Source organism: Ursus arctos, chromosome X (assembly GCF_023065955.2).
Source record: "Ursus arctos isolate Adak ecotype North America chromosome X, UrsArc2.0, whole genome shotgun sequence".
Taxonomy (NCBI): domain Eukaryota; kingdom Metazoa; phylum Chordata; class Mammalia; order Carnivora; family Ursidae; genus Ursus; species Ursus arctos.
This window is the reverse complement of record NC_079873.1, coordinates 102,608,416-102,631,224: the sequence shown is the minus strand read 5'-3', so window position 1 is coordinate 102,631,224 and position 22,809 is coordinate 102,608,416. Positions and strand designations below refer to the sequence as shown.

Sequence of the window (22,809 nt, the reverse complement as noted above, 5' to 3'; positions counted from 1 at the left end):
AATAGAACTTCTATGTCCCTGGTAGGTCCCAAATAGTCTGTTTAAGAGACATAATCGTTTCCTCAAACAATTCCTTTTCAAATTTCAGTCTCTATAAGTCTCTATCTTACCCCAGGCCTTAACCAGTCTTTAGAAATTTTTGATCTTGCTCCATCCCATAAGGGCTGGAGGCCAGATCCAGGGTGCATATTCTCCTAGGACCTGCTGACCATAGATTGTCCCATAGGCAGGACAGCTGCTCATCTGATATATGACCCATTTGAACCTAAACTTCTACCCCAAATAAAGAGCCTGCTAAGTGCAGCTGAACACCATGCTGGTGATTGTAGTCTTATTACTACAGGTCTAGATACATTCATTGGTTTATAATCTGGAGGCCCAGCTCTCCAAGTAAGCCATTGTTTCAACCAAACATGGCAAATGCTAAGACCCACATCAACCTGAGTGGGTATCCCCTTAAAAAGGATACCCCAAGTCCCTAGGTAACATTGCCCTGGTCTGGGAACTTACCACTGGAGATGACATCACTTCAGACAACATCACCTCAACCCAAGACCTCACCATTGGAGATGATTTCACTCCCTGTGCTGGAGACAACTTCACCCTAGGCACTAAGACCTCCAAACAAACAGTGCTCATGAACTGCCTCTCCTAAGGCACAAAATGGACACAGGACAATTTTGCTTTTCTTCCTTTGTTATTAGGGATCCTATTATGCTCCTGAGCTCACCGTCTGCAGAGCTCATGATCCTGCTATACTCCTTGCCCTTTGCTAAAATGTACACTCCTATACTCCCACACCTAAAGGGAAATCTGGGAGAGGTTACTACTATCTGTGTCATTCTAAAAAGTAATGGAGATTATTGCTTTCCCCAGGAGACACCTGCCTCTTATCAGTCAACCCCTTGACCTCCTGGGGAGAGGACCACTCACTCCCAAGTGCCTTCTACTTCTCTCCTCCAGCTATCCACCAAAATCTCCTGCCTTGCATCTCTGACCATGACCACCACAACCACTCCTTCCTTTTAGCTACACACAAATACCACTAATCTTTACATAGACTTACCAGTTCATACCCTCCAACAACACAACTGCCAGGTCCGCTACTTTAACGTGAGCATATTTCTAACAAACCAACATATTGTTAGAGACCTCCGAAGTTTCAAATCCACTTCCTTAGCTAATGCCATATAAATAAGAAACCTACTTATGGGCTGGCCTACAAGGATTCATACCTTTACTTGTGTTCTTCCTTATTACTCCCATAATAAAATGTCTATGCTTGTTTGGGACAACTTAAGCCCTACTACTGAAAACCTCTATTATCAGCACCCCAAAGTTTTCTTTTCTTTTCTTTCTTCCTTTTAAAAGATTTTATTTATTAATTCGAGGCAGAAAGATACACAGAGCATGATCAGGGAGAGAGGCAGAGGGAGAGGGAGAAGCAGACTCCCTGCTGAGCCAGGAGCCCAATGCGGGGCTCAATCCCAGGACCTGGAGATCATGACCTTAACCATCAGCCACCCAAGCGCCCCACATCCCAAAGTGTTCTTAATATGATTTCTTTTTTAAAGAAGATTTATTTATTTATTTTAGACAGACAGAGAGGGGGGAAGGGGCAGAGGGAGAGGGAGAGAGAAGCTCCAGCAGACTCCCCGCTGAGTGAGAAGCGGACACAGGGCTCAGTCCCACGACCCTAAGATCATGGCCTGAGCCGAAATCAAGACTTGGACACTTAGCTGACTGAGCTACCCAGGCGCCTTGCCCATCTCATTTTAAAATCTAGTCTGATCACCTATTTTTTATTGTAGTGCTTATATCATTTACATTTAATATAATTATTAATTGTAATATAATATATTTATAACTGCTGTTTTGCTATTTTATGTCTCATGTATTTTTTCTCTTGTATTTCTTCTTTACTATTTACATTTGCACGAAGTTGATATTTTGCAATTTCTATTATTTCCATCTTATGTTTGCTGTTGGCTCAGTTTGCTCTACTTTCTCTAGATTCTTAAGCAAATCTTAGGTTATTGATTTGAGATCTTTCTTCTTTTCTCCTATAATTTCAAGCTATGATTTTCCCTCCAAGCACTGTTTTAGCTCTACCTCATACATTTTAACACATTGTGATTTGGTTTTTATTCAGTTCAAATTTCTTTCTAATTACCCTTGTGATTTCTTTTTTATCTATGGGTTATTAGAAATATGTTGTTTAATTTGCAAATATTTCTGGATTTCCTAAATTTCCTTCTGTTGTTGATTTCTAATGCCATTGTGGTCAGATACATACATTGTATGATTTCAATTATTTTTAAAAATTTCAATCCTTTTAGGGGCACCTGGGTGGCTCAGTTGGTTAGCGTCTGCCTTCGGCTCAGGTCATGATCTCAGAGTCCTGGGATCAAGTCCCACGTTAGGCTCTGTGCTCAGCAGGGGGTCTGCTTCTCCTTCTCACTCTCCCTCTGTGTTCTCCCTTTCTCTCTCAAATAAATAAATAAAATCTTAAAAAATACCCTCTAGTTCCATCCACGTCATTGCGAATGGTAAGATTTCATTTTTTGATGGCTGAGTAATATTCCATTTTGTGTGTGTGTGTGTGTGTGTGTGTGTGTGTGTGTATGTGAGTATTTGTATCATTTATGTTGGGGCTTTGTTATGTGTGTATTTATAATTGTTATGTCTTCCTGATGAATTGACTCTTTATCACTGTTAAATGTCATTTTTTTCTCTAGTAACACTGTGTTAAAGTCTATTTTATCTGATATTAGTTGTGGTAGGCAGTATTCTAAGGATGGCTCTACAGGATTCTTGTTCCCTTCTTATTCATTCAGATACTAATCTGGATACTGCTATGATCAATTTTCCAGATGTAATTAAAGCCCTAAGTCAGAGGCACCTGGCTGGCTCAGTCAGTAGAGCATGTGACTCTTGATCTGGGGTAGTGAGTTCAAGCCCCACATTAGGCATAAAGCTTACTTAAAACACAAAAAAAAATTTTTTTAAAAAGGCCCAAGTCAGTTAATCTTATACAAAGATTGTCTTGGTGGGCCTGACCTAATCAGGTGAACCCTTTAAATCCAAAGTTTTTTCTCTGGCTGGTGCTAAATTAGGTTGGCAAAGATTCAATGCACAAGAAGGATTTAAAGCTCTATTGCTTGCTTGAAGATATTAGGGACTATGTGTCAAGGAAATGGGGACCTCAGTTTTATGGCTGGCAGGAATGCAATTTCTGCCAACAACCTGAACTTGGAAGCAGATTCTTTGAACTTGGGAGCAGATGCGTTTTTTGTTTGTTTAGAAGCAGATTATTCCCTAGAACTTCCAGATAAGAAGCCAGCCTGTCCAACACCTTGATTTTTGCTTTTTGAGTCCCTAAGCAGAGAACCTGCCTGGTCTTATGACCTGCAGAACTGTGAACTAATAAATGGTTATTGTTTCAAGCTGCTAAATTTGTGGTCCTTTGTTACACAGCAATAGAAAACTAATGCCTTGGGACAGCTGCTCCAGCTCTCTTATGGTTACTTATGGTTTGCACACAGTATATCATTTTCCATCCTTTCAACATATCTGTGCTTTGAATCTAAAGTGTCTGTTCTAGACAGCATACAGTTAGATCCTCTTTTTTTAAGTAGGGTCCCCCCCCCAGCATGGAGCCCAACATGGGGCTTGAACTCATGACCCTGAGATCAAGACCTGAGCTGAAATCAAGAGTTGAATGCTTAACTGACACTGAGCCACCCAGGTGCCCCAGATCCCGTTTTTAAATCTAGTCTGATCTTCTATTTTTATTTTAATGCGTATTTCATTTACATTTAATGTAATAATTGATTATAACATAAATGTAATTATTTATAACTACCATTTTGCTATTTTCTATGTCTCGTGTATTTTTTCTCCTCTATTTTTCTTCTTACTGCCTACTTTTGCACTAAATAGATGTTTTCTAGTGTGCCATCTTAATTCTCTTTATTTACTGTATTTTGAATTATTTTCTTAGTGGTAGGTCTGAGGATTATAATATACATCTTAACCAAAAACAATATACTTCACATTAATCCTAACTTATTTCTGGTAGTGTACAGAAATGCTTTAATATTGCTTCCTTTCCTCTCCCTTCATTTGTGCTATTATCGTATTCATTACATCTTTATATATTCCAAATATACCAATATTTTAATAATTATTGTTTTATGCAGATTCTTTTAAATAAGTTGTGAGAAGGAAAGAAAAATATGTTTACATTGTATTTTAAGTTTTCCTATGTGATTACCTTTACTGGTGCTCTATTTCTTTGTGTGGGTTTGAGTTATAATTTCTCTTCAGCCTGATGAACTTCCTTTTTTAAAAATTTCTTATAAGGCAGGTGTGATAGCAATTAGTTCTCCTGGGGCTTCCCCCCCCCTGGGGAATGTCTTTTTATTGTGGGGCCTTCATTTTTTGAGGATTATTTTGGTGGGTATAAGATTATTTTTTAATAACAGCATTATTAAGATATAAATTATATAACATATGATTAACTCACTTAAAGTGTTCAATGGTTTTTAGTATATTAACAGAGTTGTGCAGCCATCACCACCATCAATTTTAGAACATTTTCATCACCCCCCAAAGAAACCCTGTACCCTTTTCAGTCACTCCCCATCACCTACCCTCCCTCTGGCCCCACCAGCCCCAGGCAACTACTAATCTACTTTCTGTCTCTATGGATTTGCCTGTTCTGGATATTTTATATAAATGGAATTATGCCATATGTGGTATTTTGTGACCGCCTTCTTTCAATTATTATTTTCAAGATTCATCCATGTTGTAGCATATATCAGTGTTGTAGCACTTCATTTCTTTTTATTGCTGAATAATATTCCATTGTTTGGATATACTACACTTTGTTTATCCATTTATCAGTTGATAGACATTTGGGTTGCTTCCACTTTTTGGCTATTATGAATAATGTTGCTATGATCTTTCATGTACAGGTTTTTGTGTGGACATAGGATTTATTTTTTTTAAAGATTTTATTTATTTGTTTGGGGGGGGAAGCATAGAGGGAGACAGAGAGGGAGAAGCAGACTCCATGCTGAGCAGAGAGCCCAACATGGAGCTCGATCCCAGGTCTCCGAGATCATGACCTGAGCCAAAGGCAGACACCCAACTGACTGAGCCACCCAGGTGCCCCTGGACATAGGCTTTAATTTCTCTTGGGTATATATGTAGGAGTGAAATTGCTGAGTCATATGATAACTCTATGTTTAACTTTTTGAGGAACTACCAAACTGTCTTTCAAGGTGGCTGCACCATTGTACATCCCCACTGGCAGTGTATGAGGGATCCGATTTCTCCACATCCTCGCCAATACTTGTTATTATCTGTCTTTTTGATTATAGTAACATCTGTGTTTATAAATGATATTTCTTGATATTTTGTAATACATTTAAAAATTTGGAATATACTAAATATTGTTTTACTGATTTTTTGCTTTATGAATTCTAAACTTAAAAATACTGTTATTAATACATATTTCAATTTTAAACAAAGAAGGATCCCAAATTCTTGTTTTTGCTCTGGTTATTGCAATAAACAATTGCACTTTCTTATAAAACCTCATATTATCTTCAGAGCTTAGAACTAGGAAACGAGGGAAAACTTTTTCACTACTTGTGTATTCCATCTACAAAACTAATGAGAGGTATGTAGCTCATTCCTTCTTTGTGCTGCCTGTTAGAAAGCTTAAAGCTGGAGTTTTTCTTAGTCACAAATTCTTACAAAACTGTTTAACTTTTATTTTCACCTTCTATGTTGTGGTTGTTGCTTTTATACCTCTAAATTTAGTTGCACCCTTTCAGAGGGAAATAAGGCATAAAGAAGTAAATAAATAAATGTTTAGTAAGTACCCTTGATGTGCGCAGCAATCCCAAGGCAGTGGTTAGGGTAGATATTCCCAGCTCTATATATAAGGAAAGTGAGGCAATGAAAAGCGATTTACTTGTAGTCAGAAGCTTAGAAATGGCGAAACTGTTATCAGAACACAGATCTTCAAAAGTCTTCCAATTCAGTTCTTTACACTACCCCATCAACATTCCATTACCGTGTTTAAGACATTTTCTTTTTTTTTTTTTTTTAAGATTTTATTTATTTGACAGAGAGACAGCCAGCGAGCGAGAGAGGGAACACAGGCAGGGGGAGTGGGAGAGGAAGAAGCAGGCTCCCAGCGAAGGAGCCTGATATGGGGCTCGATCCCAGAACACTGGGATCACGCCCTGAGCCGAAGGCAGATGCTTAACAACCGAGCCACCCAGGCGCCCCTAAGACATTTTCTGATATCTGGATAGTATTCTAAAGAAGCTCCTGCAGAACTAACACTTAAATGTGATAGATCCCTGTGGTAAGATGTTCAATTAATAGACCATCACAATGATTGAGATAATTTTAAATGTTGTTTAATTCCATCCCTACAATGGCCTACCTCTGTATGATAGAAAAAAACCTTTTTTATTCTTCAGTGATGATCTGATTCTATTTATTACTAATATTAAGATTATCAATTTGTTGCTAATGCTAAGAAAGATGGTATAAAACATAAAAATGTAGTATTTGTTTGATAATATGGGCCATGGTATCCGATATCTGTAGTTAGCTTAATTAAGAATAGGAGAAAATATTTCCAAACACCTACAATGTAGAGTAATTTATAGGAAGTGACTTTATATTTCACTGCATTGTCTTTTACAGTCATATAAAAGAATTAGTTGGCTATATGGAATTTATGCATTCTCCTTAAAGTGAGTAACTATAGAGATAGTTATAGAAATGCATTTGGTATTCATTACTGGTGAGGCTGAATAGAATTTAGGTTTTTAGTGCCAGATACAAGGTGAGAACACCATTAGCTAAAAACTATACTGACCATTGGGTGATTTCTGGGAATTTAAATTCACTTATGAAGTTGAGCAAATAAATTATATGTGTATTGCAGACCTATGTGACAATTACAAAAACAGTCTAAACGTGAATAGAATTTAATAAATTTTCTAAAAGAACTCTCTCCCATCCTCATTCTATCTCCACTTCTAGACTTGAGTATTGTTGACACTTGCCAAGTTTGGTCCAAAAAATAAGGTCATTACTATGAATTAATAAACATCACAAACATGACTTAATTCACTACGTGCTACGTGGTAGGACCCTGTAGTTGAATACGTATTGGTTTTCTAGAATGGTAAGAAGCCTTAGAAGTTGCAGAGTTTGCCTGTCATTTTACAGGTTGCAGGAAATAAAGATGAGGTAAAGGGACTTTCACAAAATCTCATAAATTCATGGCAGAGTGGAGACTATAACCAAGCTGATTCCTGTTTGAAGGCTATTTCCTCAATACCGTACTTCAAGCCAAAGTTTAAAATGCAGTTGATTTGCAGCCTTGTTTAAGCTTTGGGCTGAAAAAAATGAGCATGATATAGCCTAAAATAGCAAAACGTTTTGGTGAACTCAGATTTTTAAAAATTTTATTTATTTATTTTTTTAAGTAGGCTCCATGCCAGGCTTTAACTCACAACACTGAGATCAAGGCCTGAGCTGAGATCAAGAGTCGGATGCCTAACTGACTGAGCCACGTAGGTACCCCGAGCTCACATTTTTAGATTACAGCTGACTAGAAACCAAATACAACAGCAGTGTTACTTATCGAAGCATATCATGGAGAGATTATTAAAAGCAAGTATAATGATGTAAACTTCAGGTTCTCTAGGACTTTTTAAGAACCACAAAGTGCTATTAGATATATTAGAGTCACTAAAATTACATTCTAGAGTAATTTTTGAAACTAAATAAATTACTAAAAACATTACTTTCACGCGGATAAAGGAACAAACATCTGGAAGAGGAGCTAAAGAAGTTTTAATAGCTCTTTTTTAAAATCTATTTCATTCCCTGAAAAATGCACTGAAATCTGACTTCACAAGTTGAATATTACATATGAAGAAAGGGAAGAAATAGAAGTCCATCCAGTTCTGGAATCATGGATTGAGTTTTGGCAGATGGTTTGGTTTTGTAATCTTTTTTGCTGGCCCTTTCTTGGCATTTACTATCTTCTGATTAGCAGGATTATGTCTCCCTGCTTTCACATGATTCTCTTTAATTCTATGAAGTTGATCCATCTGTTGCCTTTTAGAAACTTGGTGTGAGCCAGAGATCTGAGACATTTCAGCCAGGTAGGCGCGGCGTTCATCATTGGTCTTATGGTAAGCCTTTGACTCTTGTTCCAGTCTAAGTGCACAGTTTTTCACTTGATTTTCAAGACTCCTCTTTTCCTTTTCTAGCTGTTTAAGTAATGTATTTAAGGATTCCACTGGCATTCGCTCATAGACACGAATAGAAGCGAGTCTATCTGAAGGATTTCCACGGATTTTTTCCATTTTCTCTTTGAGAGTAACAATTTGCTTTTCTAGTTGATCATTCAATTCAAGTTGTGCTTCATAACGGGTTTTCCATTCGCCACCTTCATTGTCAGTATTGAGTTTGGCTTCCAGTTCCACTATGTTGTGTCTTATTTCAAGTATTGAGAGCTGCACTAAGTCTTTCATATGGATTTCTTCCAGTAACTCCAGTTTAAGGCGGTCAATGCTCATACCTTCGAAGTTGTCCCCTCTACCGTCCCCCATGGTGTCGGGTCAGAGACCTCCCACGTCCTTCTCCTCAGCACAGCTTACAGCAGAAGGCCTGAAGGGACACCCAGTAGTTGGGGAGGAGAAAGTGTTGTCATGAGCTGTTGCCATGGTGACCTGACTCCTAGAATTCTTGGTTGAGTTTTCTCCCCCAGCACTTTGAATATGTCATAATACTACCTTATTTTCTCCATTGTTTCTGATGAGAAGTCAGCTGTTAATCTCACTGTGGTTCCTTTGTATATCACATGTGATTTTCCTCTTGCTATTTTCAAATTTTCTCTTTGGCTTTCAAAAGTTTGATTATGACCTCTCTAGCTATAAATATCTGAATTTGTTCTACTCAGAATTCATTAAACTTGGATGTAGATTGGATATAGAAGAGTTGATTCAGATGTGTGATTAATGTTTTTCATCAAATTTATGAAGTTTTCACTCATTATTTCTTCATATACTTATACCCCCTTTTCCTCCTCTTCTCTTCCAGAACTTCCATTTGCATATGTGGTGTGTTTGATGGTGTCTCTCAGGCCTTTGAGGTTCTTCAGTTTTCTTCATTCTTTTTACATGTTGTTCTTTAGACTGAATAGTCTCTATTGATCTGCCTTTCAGTTTGCTGATTCTTTCTTCTATCAGCTCAAATCTGCTGTTGAGCCCCTTGAGTGAATTTTTCACTTCAGTTGTTGTACCTTTTAACTCTAGAATTTTTATTCATTTCTTTTTTATAATTCATATCTCTTTATTATTAATGTTCTCTATGTGATGAGCCATTGTCATCACACGTTCCTTTAATTCTTTAAATGTGCTTTCTTTTAGTTCGTTGAACGTATTTATAATAGCTAATTTGAAGTCTTTTTTAAAAAGATTTTATTTATTTATTTGACAGAGAGAGAGACAGTGAGAGAGGGAACACAAGCAGGGGCAGAGGGAGAGGGAGAAGCAGGCTTCCCGCTGAGCAGGGAGCCTGATGCAGGGCTCGATCCCAGGCCCCTGGGATCATGACCTGAGCTGAAGGCAGACGCTTAACAACTGAGCCACCCAGGTGCCCCTTATTTGAAGTCTTTCTGCACTAAATCTGTCATGGAGGCCTTCCTGCAGATAATTTATATAAGCTGCTTTTTCCCCTGTGTATGGGCTACACCTTGTTTCTTTGTTTCTATTTATTTATTTATTTGTTTGTTTATTTCTAGAGAACTTTTTATTACTTTTATGTACAGAAAATTCAGCAGCGTCCACTCAGCCCAGTTTGGTGGCCAGTTCTTTAGCCTTTGCCTTTTCTAACTTGGCAATGAGAGTCATCAACTTTGGACCCAAGACGTTGCCTCCCCAGTGACAGTGGATCTCATCATATCTGTCATTGTAATTGGTCCTGATGGCTTCCACCAGCTTAACCAGAGCTCCTTTGTCTTCTGAGTTAACCTGTGTGAAGGTGACAGTAATTCAGGTCTTCCTGTGGACCAGACGCCCCAGCCTGGCCTTCCCCTTGATAATGCAGTAGGGAACCCCCAACTTATGACACAGGGCAGACAGGAAGACAGCCAGCTCGGTGGGATCCACATCATGTGCAATCAGTATCAGCTGAGCCTTCCTGTTTCCCATCAAGGTGGTGACAATACTAACCCCAGGTCAAAGGACAGGCGGCCTCTTGGTGGGGACATCCCATTTGCCAGCAGCTGTCTTCTCAGACTGGGCCTATAATCTCTGCTTCTACTGCTTTGTCTCTGGTCTGTATTTATAGGCCAGCTTAAGCCATTGAGTGGCTATTTGAAGGTTCAAAGCCTGGGTGAACTGGTTAATTGCGGGAGGCACTTTCAGATGTTTATAGAGAATAGCCCTTTGCCACTGCAGCCAGATGTGGTAGGGCCACTTGACAAAGTGGGTGAGGTCCCTTTTGGGCTGGATGTCCTGTCCGATGACAAAATTCTCAGGCCTTTTCTCAAACAGGGGATTGACCACCTTCTTGGCCTCTGCTTCCTCACAACAGCAAGGGTTGGTGTCACCTTCTTCCTCTTAGCCTTTCCTTCCAGCATCTTGGGTGGCTGGAGGAGAGCTATTTTTATTTTTTATATCACGCTATGTTCCTTTGTTTTTGCTTAGTGATATGCTTGGACTAATTAGGTAGTGTCCATCTCTTCTGTAGTATGTGACAACTGGAATCTTTGCTCAGGTTTTTAAAAAATCCTTGTTCTTATTTTTAAGCCTATCCCCCTAGGGTGAGATCTAGCTTAGCGGTCAGTCAATTATTTGTCAAAGATTTTGCTTAAACACTTTGAGCCAGCAAGGTTTCCACCATTTTCCTAGGGCATCTGTGCATGTATTGTTGGTACACTCATTCTAAGTTCAGGCAGTTTACAAGTCTTCTCTGATTTTTACCTTCTGCTTGTATAAGGCCTAAGGTCAGCCATCTCTGATCTCCCCTGAGCATATATGGAGCCCTTTGTATGCACACAGCCTTCCAGATACTCCAGAATATAAAGTCTATTCTGTCTAATATTCATATAGCTGTCCTGACATATTTTAAAAAGATTTTTATGTATTTATGAGAGAGGGAGCACATGCACAAGCAGGGAGAAGGGCAGAGGGAGAAGAAGCAGGCTGCCCGCTAAGCGGGGAGCCTGACACAGGGCTTGATCCCAGGACTCTGAGATCATGACCTGAGCCAAAGGCAGATGCTTAACTGCCTGAGCCATCCAGGTGCTCTTATCCTGATATATTTTTGTTATTGTTTGCATGGTGTATTGTTTTGCCACGTGTTTATTTTTAACCATTTTTAAAGATTTTATTTATTTGAGAGAGAGAGCAAGAGAGTGTATAAGTGGGGGGAGGGGCAGAGGGAGAGGGAGAAGCAGACTCCCCAATGAGCAGGGAGCCTGACATGGGGCTCAAACCCAGGACCCTGAGATCATGACCTGAGCTGAAGGCAGACACTTAATTGACTGAGACACCCAGGCATCCCGATTTTTAACCATTTTGTACTCTTACATTTAAAATATATCTCTTGCAAGCAGCATATGGTTAATTTTTTTCATATAGTTAAACTGTGTCTTTCTTTTTTTCTTTTTTTTTTTTAAGTGAACTCTGTACCAAATGTGGGGCTTGAACTCACAACCTGGAGATCAAGAGTTGCATGCTCTACTGACAGAGGCAGCCAGGCGCCCCTGGACCATTTCTTTAATTGGAATATTAATCTAATAATATTTAACATTAATTATTGACATGTTTAGATTTATATCTGTAATCTTTCTGTTTGTTTCCTATGTATTATACCTGTTCTTTTCTCATATCCTTTCTTGTCTACTTTTGGATTCATGAGTTTGTTTTAGATAAACTTTTTATTTTGGAATACTTTTTGATTTACAGAAAAATTGCAAAGATAATACAGAAAGTTCCTGTAAACCCCTCACCCAGGTTCAATTTCCCCTAATTTCAATTTCCTGAATGTTCTCACTTGTTGTAATTAGGAAACAAACATTTCTACATCATTATTAACTAACCTTCACATTTTATTTGGATTTTAATAGTCCAAATAGCCTGCTTCAGGATCCAATCTATAATACCACATTGCATTTAGATGTTACACGCCTTTCGTCTCCCCTGATTTCTGATGGTTTCTTAGTCTTTGTATTTCATGACCTTGACAGTTTTGAATTTGTCAGGCATTTTGTAGAACGTCCTTCACTTTGGGTTTGTCTCATGATTAAATTAGGTTATTGGGTTTTGAGAGAGTGTACCACAGAGATGAAGTGCATTTCTCATCACATCATATCAGAGGGTGCCTGCTAACAACATGACACTGGTCATTATCAACCGTGATTAAGATGGTGTCTGCCAGGTTACTTCACTGTCAAGTTATTATGTTTTCCCCTTCCCATACTCCGTTCTTTAGAAGTGAGCCACTAAGTATGATGTGTTTTTTATTATTCTATTTCCATCTTTTGGTTTACTAGTAATACATTCTTTTATTATTCTTTTGGTTGTTAACCTAAAAATTACAACATGTATTTTTGACTAGAACCTACCTGCAATTACTACTTTTTTTAAAAAGATTTTATTTATTTATTTGACAGAGAGAGAGAGACAGCCAGTGAGACAGGGAACACAAGCAGGGGGAGTGGGAGAGGAAGAAGCAGGCTCCCAGCAGAGGACCCTGGTGTGGGGCTCGATCCCAGAATGCTGGGATCACGCCCCAAGCCAAAGGCAGATGCCTAACGACTGGGCCACCCAGGCGCCCCTGCAATTACTACTTTTACCACTGCTTAATGTGAGGACCTTTCAATTCTTTAACTCAGTTTATTCCCTTATAAATTGAGTTGTTGTTGTGTGTTCTTAATGTCATGAATTTTCATTCATCGTTTTTTTAAACATCATAAGACACAAAATATTTTGAAACAATCTCAAACCTACAGAAAAGTTTTAAGCACAGTACAAAGAAATTTTTGCCTGAACCTTTTTTTTTAAAAAAATATTTATTTATTTGTCAGAAAGAGAGAGAGACAGAGAGAGAACACAAGCAGGGGGAGAGGCAAGTAGAGGGGGAAGCAGGCTCCCTGCTGAGCAAGAAGCCTGATGCAGAACTTGATCCCAGGACCCTGGGATCATGATCTGAGCTGAAGGCAGCTGCTTAACCAACTGAGCCACCCAGGCATCCCAGTTGCCTGAAACTTTTATGAGTAAGTAATTGACCCAATGCTCTTATCATTTCAAAATAGTTCCATGTGTATTTCCTAAAAAACAAAGGTCATTCTCTTAAAAAACTGCAACATAACCATCAAATCAGAAAATTAACATTGATATATCACTATTATCCAATACGCAGATACCCATTCAAGTTTTGCCAACTTGCCAATAATATCATTTATAGCCAAAGAATCTAATTCAGAATGAGGCATTGCATTTGGTTGTCATGTCTATTTAATCCCGAAATCTACAATAGTTACTCTGTCTTTCCTTAACTTCCATTACCTTGACACTTAAAGATTACAGTCCAGTTATTTTGTAAAATGCCCCACAACTTGTGTTTATCTGATGTTTCCTCATGATTATATTTGGTTTATAAGTTTTTGGCAAGAATACCACAGAAGTGATGCTTTGTTCTTTCATTGAATTAAGTTGGTGTTTTCCAGGCTTCTCCACTATATAGGGTGATTCTTTTTTCCTTTGCAGATAATAAGTATTTTGGGTACAGGTACGTTGAAACTGTATATCTACATGTCTGTATATGTATATCTATCCCCAGTTCCTCATCGAAATTTTCATTCATTCATTCATATCAGTATGGACTCATGACTTCCTACTTTATTCAATGGGTTTTAATCTATTACTATCATTATTTACTATGATGCTCAACTTTAGCCAATGGGAGCCCTTTTAGGTTGGCTTCTGTGTCCTTTTGATATTTCCCCCATTATTCTTTGAGCACTTCTTTACTTTTATGGACAAAAAGAAGGGTAAAACTCCTCTTATACTTTCCGTGCCCCAGTCCTAGGATTAATCTTTTCTCCAAGGATCCCTGGTTCCTTTTAATGGAGAATGGTATTTAGAAACCAAGATCTGGGCCCTGGGTGTGCTCATTGTCGTTAGGGTTGTTATGGACTGAATATATCCCCACAAAATTCATATGTTGAAGCCCTAATTGCCAATGTGATGGTATTTGGAGATGAGGGCCTTAGGAGATAATTCGGTTTAGACAAGGTCATGAGAATGGAAGATCAGTGCCCTTATAGGAAAAGGGAGATACCAGAGCTCTTTCCAGCATATGAGGGTACCATGAGAAGGTGGTTATCTGCAAACCAGGAAGAGGCTTCTCACCAGAACTTGATCATGCTGGTGCTCTGATCATAGATTCCGAGCCTTCAGAACTGTGAGGACCATGCTGGTGCTCTGATCACAGATTCCCAGCTTTCAGAACTGTGAGAAATAACTCTGTTCTTTAAGCCCCCTGGTCTATGGCATTTTGTTATAGTAATCAGAGCTGACTAAGACAACGGTGCTGCTGCTCCCAGGCCCTCTCAGTAGATTAGAAGGGGGAAACCTGGCTCCCAATTTTTCCTAATGTAATTCTTCTATAGGCAATTAGTCTTCTATAGCTGTAATTCTCTATTCTGTCATTTAATTTCATGAATATATTTATTACAATTATTTTAAAGTCTATGTCTGAGAACTCTAATATCTGGATCTTCTGTGGCCCTGTATCTATTGTCTATTTTTCTCCTGATTTGCTTTTCTTTTTTTTTTCCAGTAGCCCCCCCCCCAATGTGGGGCTTGAACTCACGACCCTAAGATCAAGACCTGAGCTGAGATCAAGAGTTGGACACTTAACTGACTAAGCCACCCAGGTGTCCTGTCCCTATTTTCTCTTGATTTTCAGTCACTGTTTATCTTTTTGTATGCTTCATGATTATTGATTGAATGTTGGACACCATATAAAAAGTTGAAGAAATAATTTGAGGTGCTGGCTCATACTATCTTCCTCCAGAGGGGATTTATATTTTACTCTGGCAAGCACCCAGGGTAGGGATAGATCACCTTAATCTGATTAGAGATTGGGATTATGAGGGTTGATCTTTTTCCCATTCTCTCATACTCCTGGGTTGTGGCCCTTTGGGGGATTCAGCTGAAATTTTGTGGTATTTACTAGGGCTTCTCCTTCATGGACACTCAACATCATTTTCCTTTTCTCAGTTTCATTAGACTTCTGAAAGCTTTTCTCAGCTTCTCAGACTCTCAGGCAGTATTTTCCGCATTGTTTTTTTGCTAAGGTTCTTAGCTTCTCATTCCACAGATTTCAAATGGCCAAATGGCTTAAAAGCAAAAATGCAGCCAGATACCTAGCTCACATCTCTCCCCCTCCCTCTCTCTCCTCCATAATCTTGGTCTGTCTCAATTTCTTGCTGCCTTGATGGCCCTTCAATGTGACTAAAAATGTTTTTATGTGTTCAGCTTTTAGAGTTGCTCTCAATGGGATGGTTAGTCTGAAACAAGTTAGTCTGTCATTGACAAAAGCAGAAATTGATTTAAACTCATAAACGATCACTCTGGCTGTTGTGTGAAGAGTTAAGAGGGGGCTGAGAATGGAAACAGGGAGACCAAATAGGAGGTTTGATAAGATGATTGCACGGATAAATGTAAAAACAGAGATATGGAGAAACAGACATAAGTTGGGAGGTAGGGGTGAGAAGAGGGAGAGGGAATTATAGAACACTCATGTCTTCATCTTACAAAGTGGGCAGTTAGGAGAAACTGCCTATGGTTGATAAAACAGGAAATGTAAGTTTATGCATATTATTTAAAGTGAAAAAGAGGGGTGCCTGGGTGGCTCAGTCGGTTGAGTGTCTGACTCTTGATTTCGGCTCAGATTATGATCTCAGGGTCGTGGGAGTGGGCTCCATGCTCAGCACAGTCTGCTTAAGATTCTCTCTCCCTCCGCCCCTCCCCCTGCTCCCTCTCTCGCAAATAAATAAATAAATAAATAAATAAATAAATAAATAAAATCTTTTTGAAAAGATACCCATTTGAGGAAATAAAAATAATGTTAAAACTATATTGGAAGGCATGGTTGGGAGGTGTGAGTGGTGGGAGTGAGCTTAATCCTTATCTCTCATAGCATTATTTAGTAGATGATGTCAAGAAATATAGAGGAGGGGAGAAATTTGAAGGGTTTTTAGGAGGTAAAATTTGTAAGGCTTGGTGTTTGATCCAATTTAATGAATAAGGGAGAGGGAGGAGGCAAAGCTGATTTGCAGATTTTCTGGCTTGAGTGATTGAGTGGATGTGGCATTACAACTGAGGTAAAGAATACGGAGGAGCATCTAGTTCAGGAGAGAAGATGATACATTCAGTTTTAGTTGTATGCAGCGCATTGTGGTCAAGATGTATAGTAGGTACCCACACATGGGCAAAGGTTCTTACCACAATAAAGTTAAAAATGAGAAATTAACAGGAAAACCACAGCAAAAAAAAAAAAATCTGGTCACTTTGAAATTTAAAATGACTAGCCTAAAAACTCTTGGGTTAAAGTGGAAATGACACAAATAAACCATTTATAAATAAATGATAATTACAGCAAAAAGAGAAAAGAACCTGTGCTGATGTTGTTATGGGTAAATGTATTTACTTAGTAGACCTCTGCTATAGATGGAATGTTTTTGTCCCCCACAGATTCATATGTTGAAACTTAACCCCCCAGGTGATGATATTAGCAGGTGGGGACTTTAGGAGGTTCTTAGGCCATGAAGTTAGAGACCTCATGAATAAGGTTAGTGCTCTTATAAGAGACCCCAGAGAGCTCCTTTGCCCCTTCACCATGTGAGGACACAGTGAGAAGATGTTGACTGTCTAGGAAGCAGTTTCTCACCAGACATCAAATATGCTGGGGCTGTGAGTTTGAACTTCCCAGCCTTCAGAACTGTGAAAAATAAATGTTTGTTGTTTAGAAGGCTGCCCCCACCCCCACCTCGTTATGGTGTTTTGTTATAGCAGCGAGAACAGACTAAGACAATTTCATTGATAACTCCAGTCAGGATTCTGATACATAGAGTGGGCAGATAAGATGAGCCTTACCAATTTTGTGGTGCTAAGTGGGGCTTGTGTTTATGTGGCAGTGCCATACATTTCATTTTGTTTTGCATTCATTTATAACTCTGAGTGAGAACTCTCTCCTCCAATACCACAGTATAAATTGGCTTCATATTCTAATAGAATTTGGGAATGCTGATATGCTCAAACTATGGTATCCCAATGTTTCCATAGTAACTAATGCACACCCGGGGGGAAAAGATTGAGAATAGCATTTTAACAAAATAAGTGAGGGGCGAAGAGCCTTTAGACATGTGATTACCTCTTATTTAGGAATATGAAGATATTCATCTCTTTAATAATGGGGTTATAAAAGTTGTTACAGTGAAACTTGTCAGTAGCCATTTATATCCCATTTTTCTCCGCAATCATCACCATCAAAAGCATTTAAATGCTTCTTTGCCCAGCAGTACTGTAGAGAGTGAGTTAAAGGGACATAGTTGCCATTCTCCTGTGAGCTTGAAATCAGGATGGGACAGGTTAGGCCAATGTTCATATTCCAGCCTGCCTGGCAGGGCTTTGCCTTAGTGAATGTTAGGAGGAGTGGGGATTCAAAGCATCCTGTTCAAGTCTATGGAATTTGTTTGCTTTGGTGCAAGACTTTACTAAAAACTTAACACTCTTCCTGGTTAGAGACTGCTCATATGGAGTTCTCCTGTTCCTCCTTTCCAATACTACCAGCTGATTTTTTCCATTCCTCCCTAACACCCTTCTTCCTCCTCCCCCAAATGCATTCTATGCGCCATCCCCACTAATTCCAAAGCAACCTGTTTGCCTTGCCTCTTGGCTAGTTCTAACTGTTTGTATATATGTGGGTAGATATATCTCCTGCATATATCTTTGATAACCTGCTCGTTTACTAAAATATTAAACAGTCCATTACTGTGAATTCAGTTGTTAGGGACTGAATTCCCTTCACTCCATTCATATGTTGAAGCCTTAACCCCCAATGTGACTGTATTGGAGATAGAGCCTATAAGGAGATAATAAAGGTTAAGTGAGGTCATAAGGGTGGAAAAGAGCCCTCACCAGGAACTGAACTGGCTGGCACCCTGATCTGGGACTTCTAGCCTCCAGAACTGTGAGAAAATAAATTTCTGTGTTTAAGCTACTCAGTCTATATATTTTGTTATGGGAGCCTTAGCAGACAAATATATCAGTGTACACTCACAACCAATAAAGCTGTTATCAGATAGAAACAGACTTTGTAAGGGTGAAGAGATGACTTTTTTATTTTAGAATAACAGAGATTAAATTTCCAATGATAAATATGATAACCAATGGGATGTCTATTTAACCCAGAACAGAAACACACAGAGAGGGATGCCGAGTATCTCCAGGTCGGTGGATTGCCTGGGTTAGCTGATTCAGCTTCGCCTGCCTGATTCCTTCTTCATTTAGAGGAGTGGTTAAGAAGCACATTTGAAAAACATATTTATGTCACCTTTTGAAAATTAGTCTCCAGCTCAGCTGCTGTGCAAATTCAGAGATTAGAAGCAAAATGTGCTGGGAGGTGTCAGTAGGGTGAAGTTCATCAATGGGAACTAAAGTCAATTTCCTGGAGTGGCCAGGGGGAGATATACCAGAATGATGACCCTTTACCTTGGATGGCCAGAGGTCTGGTAGACATTCTCAAATTCAGAAGGGCTTTACAGGTCAGATGAAAAAGCAGTATATCTTCATAGGAGAGGCTCAGTCTGAACTAGGGACATTTCCATGTTTTTATTTTGTTTTAAACTTGTGACATTTGATATTACAGTCACTGGGGAAATGAGAAAAATTTGAGGAAATGGAGTTCTCAATAAAACATTTTTTCATCCCGAGGGATTTGGTATTCATCATTATTGCACCCAAACTAAAACAAGGCAGAGAACTATTTATTCCCGGATAAAATGGTCTTCTCTTGTCATCTAGAACACAGAGTGCTTAAAGCTCCTGGTCAATCAATTATATATTATATTAAAATGTAAATAAAATTTTGTCATTGCATTTTTTTCAGCCCTCCAATTATTTTTAAAAGTGTTGCTTTAGGGATGTATATAAACATTATAGTTTAGGTCAATTTTCTTCTGCCTATTTCCATGCAATTTAAAGACAATCAGATCAATAAGGAACATATCTTTGCAGACAATTTCTTTTTAGTCTTTTTCTCAGTGTGGGATTCAGAGTCTAACAGATTGCCAGGATATATATTTAATACCTCAGTTTTCAATATAAAAAACATGATATTTTTACATCCATTTGTAGCTGGGTAGAAGTTTGGCTTGAGATACAAATATTGTAGTTTTATACAGTATACTGACATAATTAATATTTTTGTGTAGCTAATATGTGCACATGGAGCAAAATTCCAAAGTTATAAAAGGGTATACACTGAAAATTAGGTCTCTCTCCCACCTTTATCTCTAAGGTCTCTAGTTTCCACTTCTGAGGGCAACCACTGTTACCAGTCTCTTGTGTTTCCTTCTATAGATATTCCAAAGTACGTTGATTCTGGAACAGGGTCTTTCCCCTTCCTTAGCAGGCTCTCAGTACCTGGCAGCATGAAAATGTTGCTCATTGAGGTCAAAACTAATGTTCTGAGCAATAGCATGGAACAGTGACTGCCCTTGATTCTTCTCACACCCCTCCTGGGAAACCATATTCCCAAAGCAGATCACCAGACATTTGTCTACACCACCTCTAACTGGACATAACACTAGCACAGACACATTTATCATGAATACACAAAAATCAAAACACCTAATAGATCCATACATTAGATATTTACTTAATGGCGTGTGTGAAAAAGTAGGTGATTTTGGTCGGTTGTTGAGCAAGGAAGGGGTTCTGTTTTTTTGCAAGATGGAACCAGTGAGAAATTATTCCCTCTTTTCCAGGGAATGGAGATTTCACGAAAGAGGTAAAAGAAGAAAGAAATCCTGGCTGAAGCTGCAGGAAAAGCATTCCAGCATGAGTTGTGGTCTAGGAGAAATCTTGGATTTGGGGTTTGGGATAAAAGAAAGAAGGGAGTATTGAGTGTTGATTGGCAGAGAGCAGAGGGGATGAATTAGACTGGCAGGAAGAGGCAATGAGGCGAGAGTGAGGTAATGTGGGATGAATGGCCATTTGCATTTGTGTATATTGATGGTTTGTATAAAAATCTATGGACAGAAGTCAGTTAGTCCTTTTGTATTTACTGTGCCTCTCATGTTCCTAGCACTGCCATCAGAACTATCATTCAGTCCAGAATTTTTCTCTAACAAAGGCATGAAAGAATGGATTGTAGCATAGTATGGTAGTTTTCCTACATTAAGTTCTTCTCGGAGGTTAATTCTATTAACTAAATAGCCATAACTTTCCTTAATAACTTGTTATGGCATTATCATCCACACAATTATGTAAAAGGATTTCTTGATCTCACCACTATTGACATTTTGTGGGGTGCTGTACTGTGCACTGTAAGATATTTAGCAGTATCCCCGGCCTTGACCCACCTGATGCCTGTAGCACTCTCTGCAAATTTGAGAACCAAGAACGTCTAGACATTGCCAAATGCTCTTGGAGGGCAAAATTGCCCTGGATGGAGAAGCAGTAATATAAAGCCTCATGAACCTATATTCTTTTGTTCTGTAACACCCCTTTCTAAAAATTAACATTTAAGAATATTTGCTGAAATAATACATTCATGTAGATAAAAATTAAATAGTGCCAAAGGGCTTACAATAAAAAGCAACCATCTCCTGCCCCACTCCTCCTCACCTGTATTCCCATCCCTGAGGTCTACCACTTTAAACTGTTTCTGGATTGAGTTTTTCTCATGTTCCTGCCATATCCATCTACCTGTTTATCCATTCATTCGAAGCACATAATTCATTGAGCACTCTGTTTGCTAGGGCTACCATAACAAAATTGCACAGCCTGGGAGTCTTAAACAGCAGGAATTTATTCTTTCACAGTTCTGGAGGCTGGAGGTCCAAGATGAAGATTCTGGCAGGCTTGGTTTCCTCTGAAGACCATCTGGGAAGGATCTGTTCCAGTCCTTTCTCCTTGACTTGCAGATGGCCACCTTCTTGCTGCCTCTTTATGTGATTGTCCCTCTGTGTATTTGTACCCCTGGTGTCTCTTCCTCATGTTATAAGGATACCAGTCATACTGGATTAGAGCCCCATCCAAATGGCCTCATTTCAACTCAATCACCTCTTAAAAAAAAAAAGATTTTATTTACTTATTTGAGAAAGAGAGAGCATGAGAGCAGGGTGAGGGAAGAGGGAGAAGCAGACTCCTCCCTGAGCAGGGAGCCCAATGTGGGACTCAATCCCCGGACCCCAGGATCATGACCTGAGCTGAAGGCAGACACTTAACACACTGAGCCACCCAGGCGCCCTCAATCACCTCTTTATAGAACTTATCTCCAGGGGCATCTGGGTGGCTCAGTGGGTTAAGCATCTGCATTCATCTCATTGTAGTGATCCCGGGGTTCTGGGGTGGAGCCCCGCATTGGGCTCCCTGCTTGGTGGGGAGCCTGCTTCTCTCTCTCCCCTGCTTGTGCATGCACTCTCTCTCTCTAATAAATAAATAAAATCTTAAAAAAAAACTTACCTCCAAATACAGTTACATTCTGAGATACTGGGTATTGGGCCTTCAATACATGAATTTGGGGGGATGCAATTTAGCCCCTTTTTAAAAAATTATTTATTTATTTGCAAGAGATAGTGCATGAGTGGGGGGAGGGGCAGAGGGAGAGGGAGAAGCAGACTCCCCACTGAACAGGGAACCCCGACACAGGGCTCAATCCCAGGATGCTGGGATCATTACCTGAGCTGAAGGCAGACGCTTAACTGACTGAGCCACCAGGCACCCCTGCAATTTAGCCCTTAATAAGCACCTACTATGTGCCAGTCACTGTTCTCAGCACTGGGGATAAGCTGGTGAACAAAACAGGAAAGCCCCTGCTCTTCTTAAGTTTACATTCTAGTGGGGGAGAGCAACAATACACTATAAATACATAGTTAAAATATATAGTATGTTAAAGACACTAAGTGCTATGGGAGAAAAATAAAGCAGAGGTTTTCCTGGACTACACTATTTGAAATTGCAGCACCCCCCCCCCACCAAATCGCACCTTCCTGGCATATGGATGTTTTCACCAACCAGGATGCTCTCCGAATCCCATACTCTTGTGATTTTTATGGAGGCTTCATTGCGGAGGCATGATCAATCATTAACTCCATTTCCAGCTCTTTTCCCTTCTCCTCTTGATGGAGGTGGGGCTGAAAATTCCAGGCTTCCAATCATGGCTTGATCTTTCTGGTGACCAGACCGCATCCAGGAACCATCCAAGAGCCCACCCAGAGTTGCCTCATTAGAACAAAGGATGCTTCTATCACCCAGGAAATTATAAGGGTTTCAGGAGCCCTGTGTCAGGAACCAGGGTCAAAGACCAAACATTAGAACAAGAGATGCTCATAGCACTCTTACCACTTGGGAATTTACAAGGGTTTTAGCTCTGTGCCAAACTGGGGGGCAGAGACTAGTATATATATTTTTTCTATTATTTCACAGATGGAAAGCCATTGGACAAGCTGTGGGTGGC

At 39.4% G+C, this 22,809-nt stretch overlaps 1 protein-coding gene and 1 pseudogene across 1 annotated transcript; both read right to left on the bottom strand.

The window, feature by feature from the left end:
- Positions 1 to 8,012: 8,012 nt before the first annotated feature.
- Positions 8,013 to 8,657, bottom strand: LOC113271022 (coiled-coil domain-containing protein 169). The gene has a single exon (XM_026520677.2). The coding sequence runs from the start codon at positions 8,655 to 8,657 to the stop codon at positions 8,013 to 8,015; it is 645 nt and encodes a 214-aa protein (XP_026376462.1).
- Positions 8,658 to 9,854: 1,197 nt separating this feature from the next.
- On the bottom strand, positions 9,855 to 10,758 carry LOC113271021 (60S ribosomal protein L7a-like; annotated as a pseudogene).
- Positions 10,759 to 22,809: the final 12,051 nt, after the last annotated feature.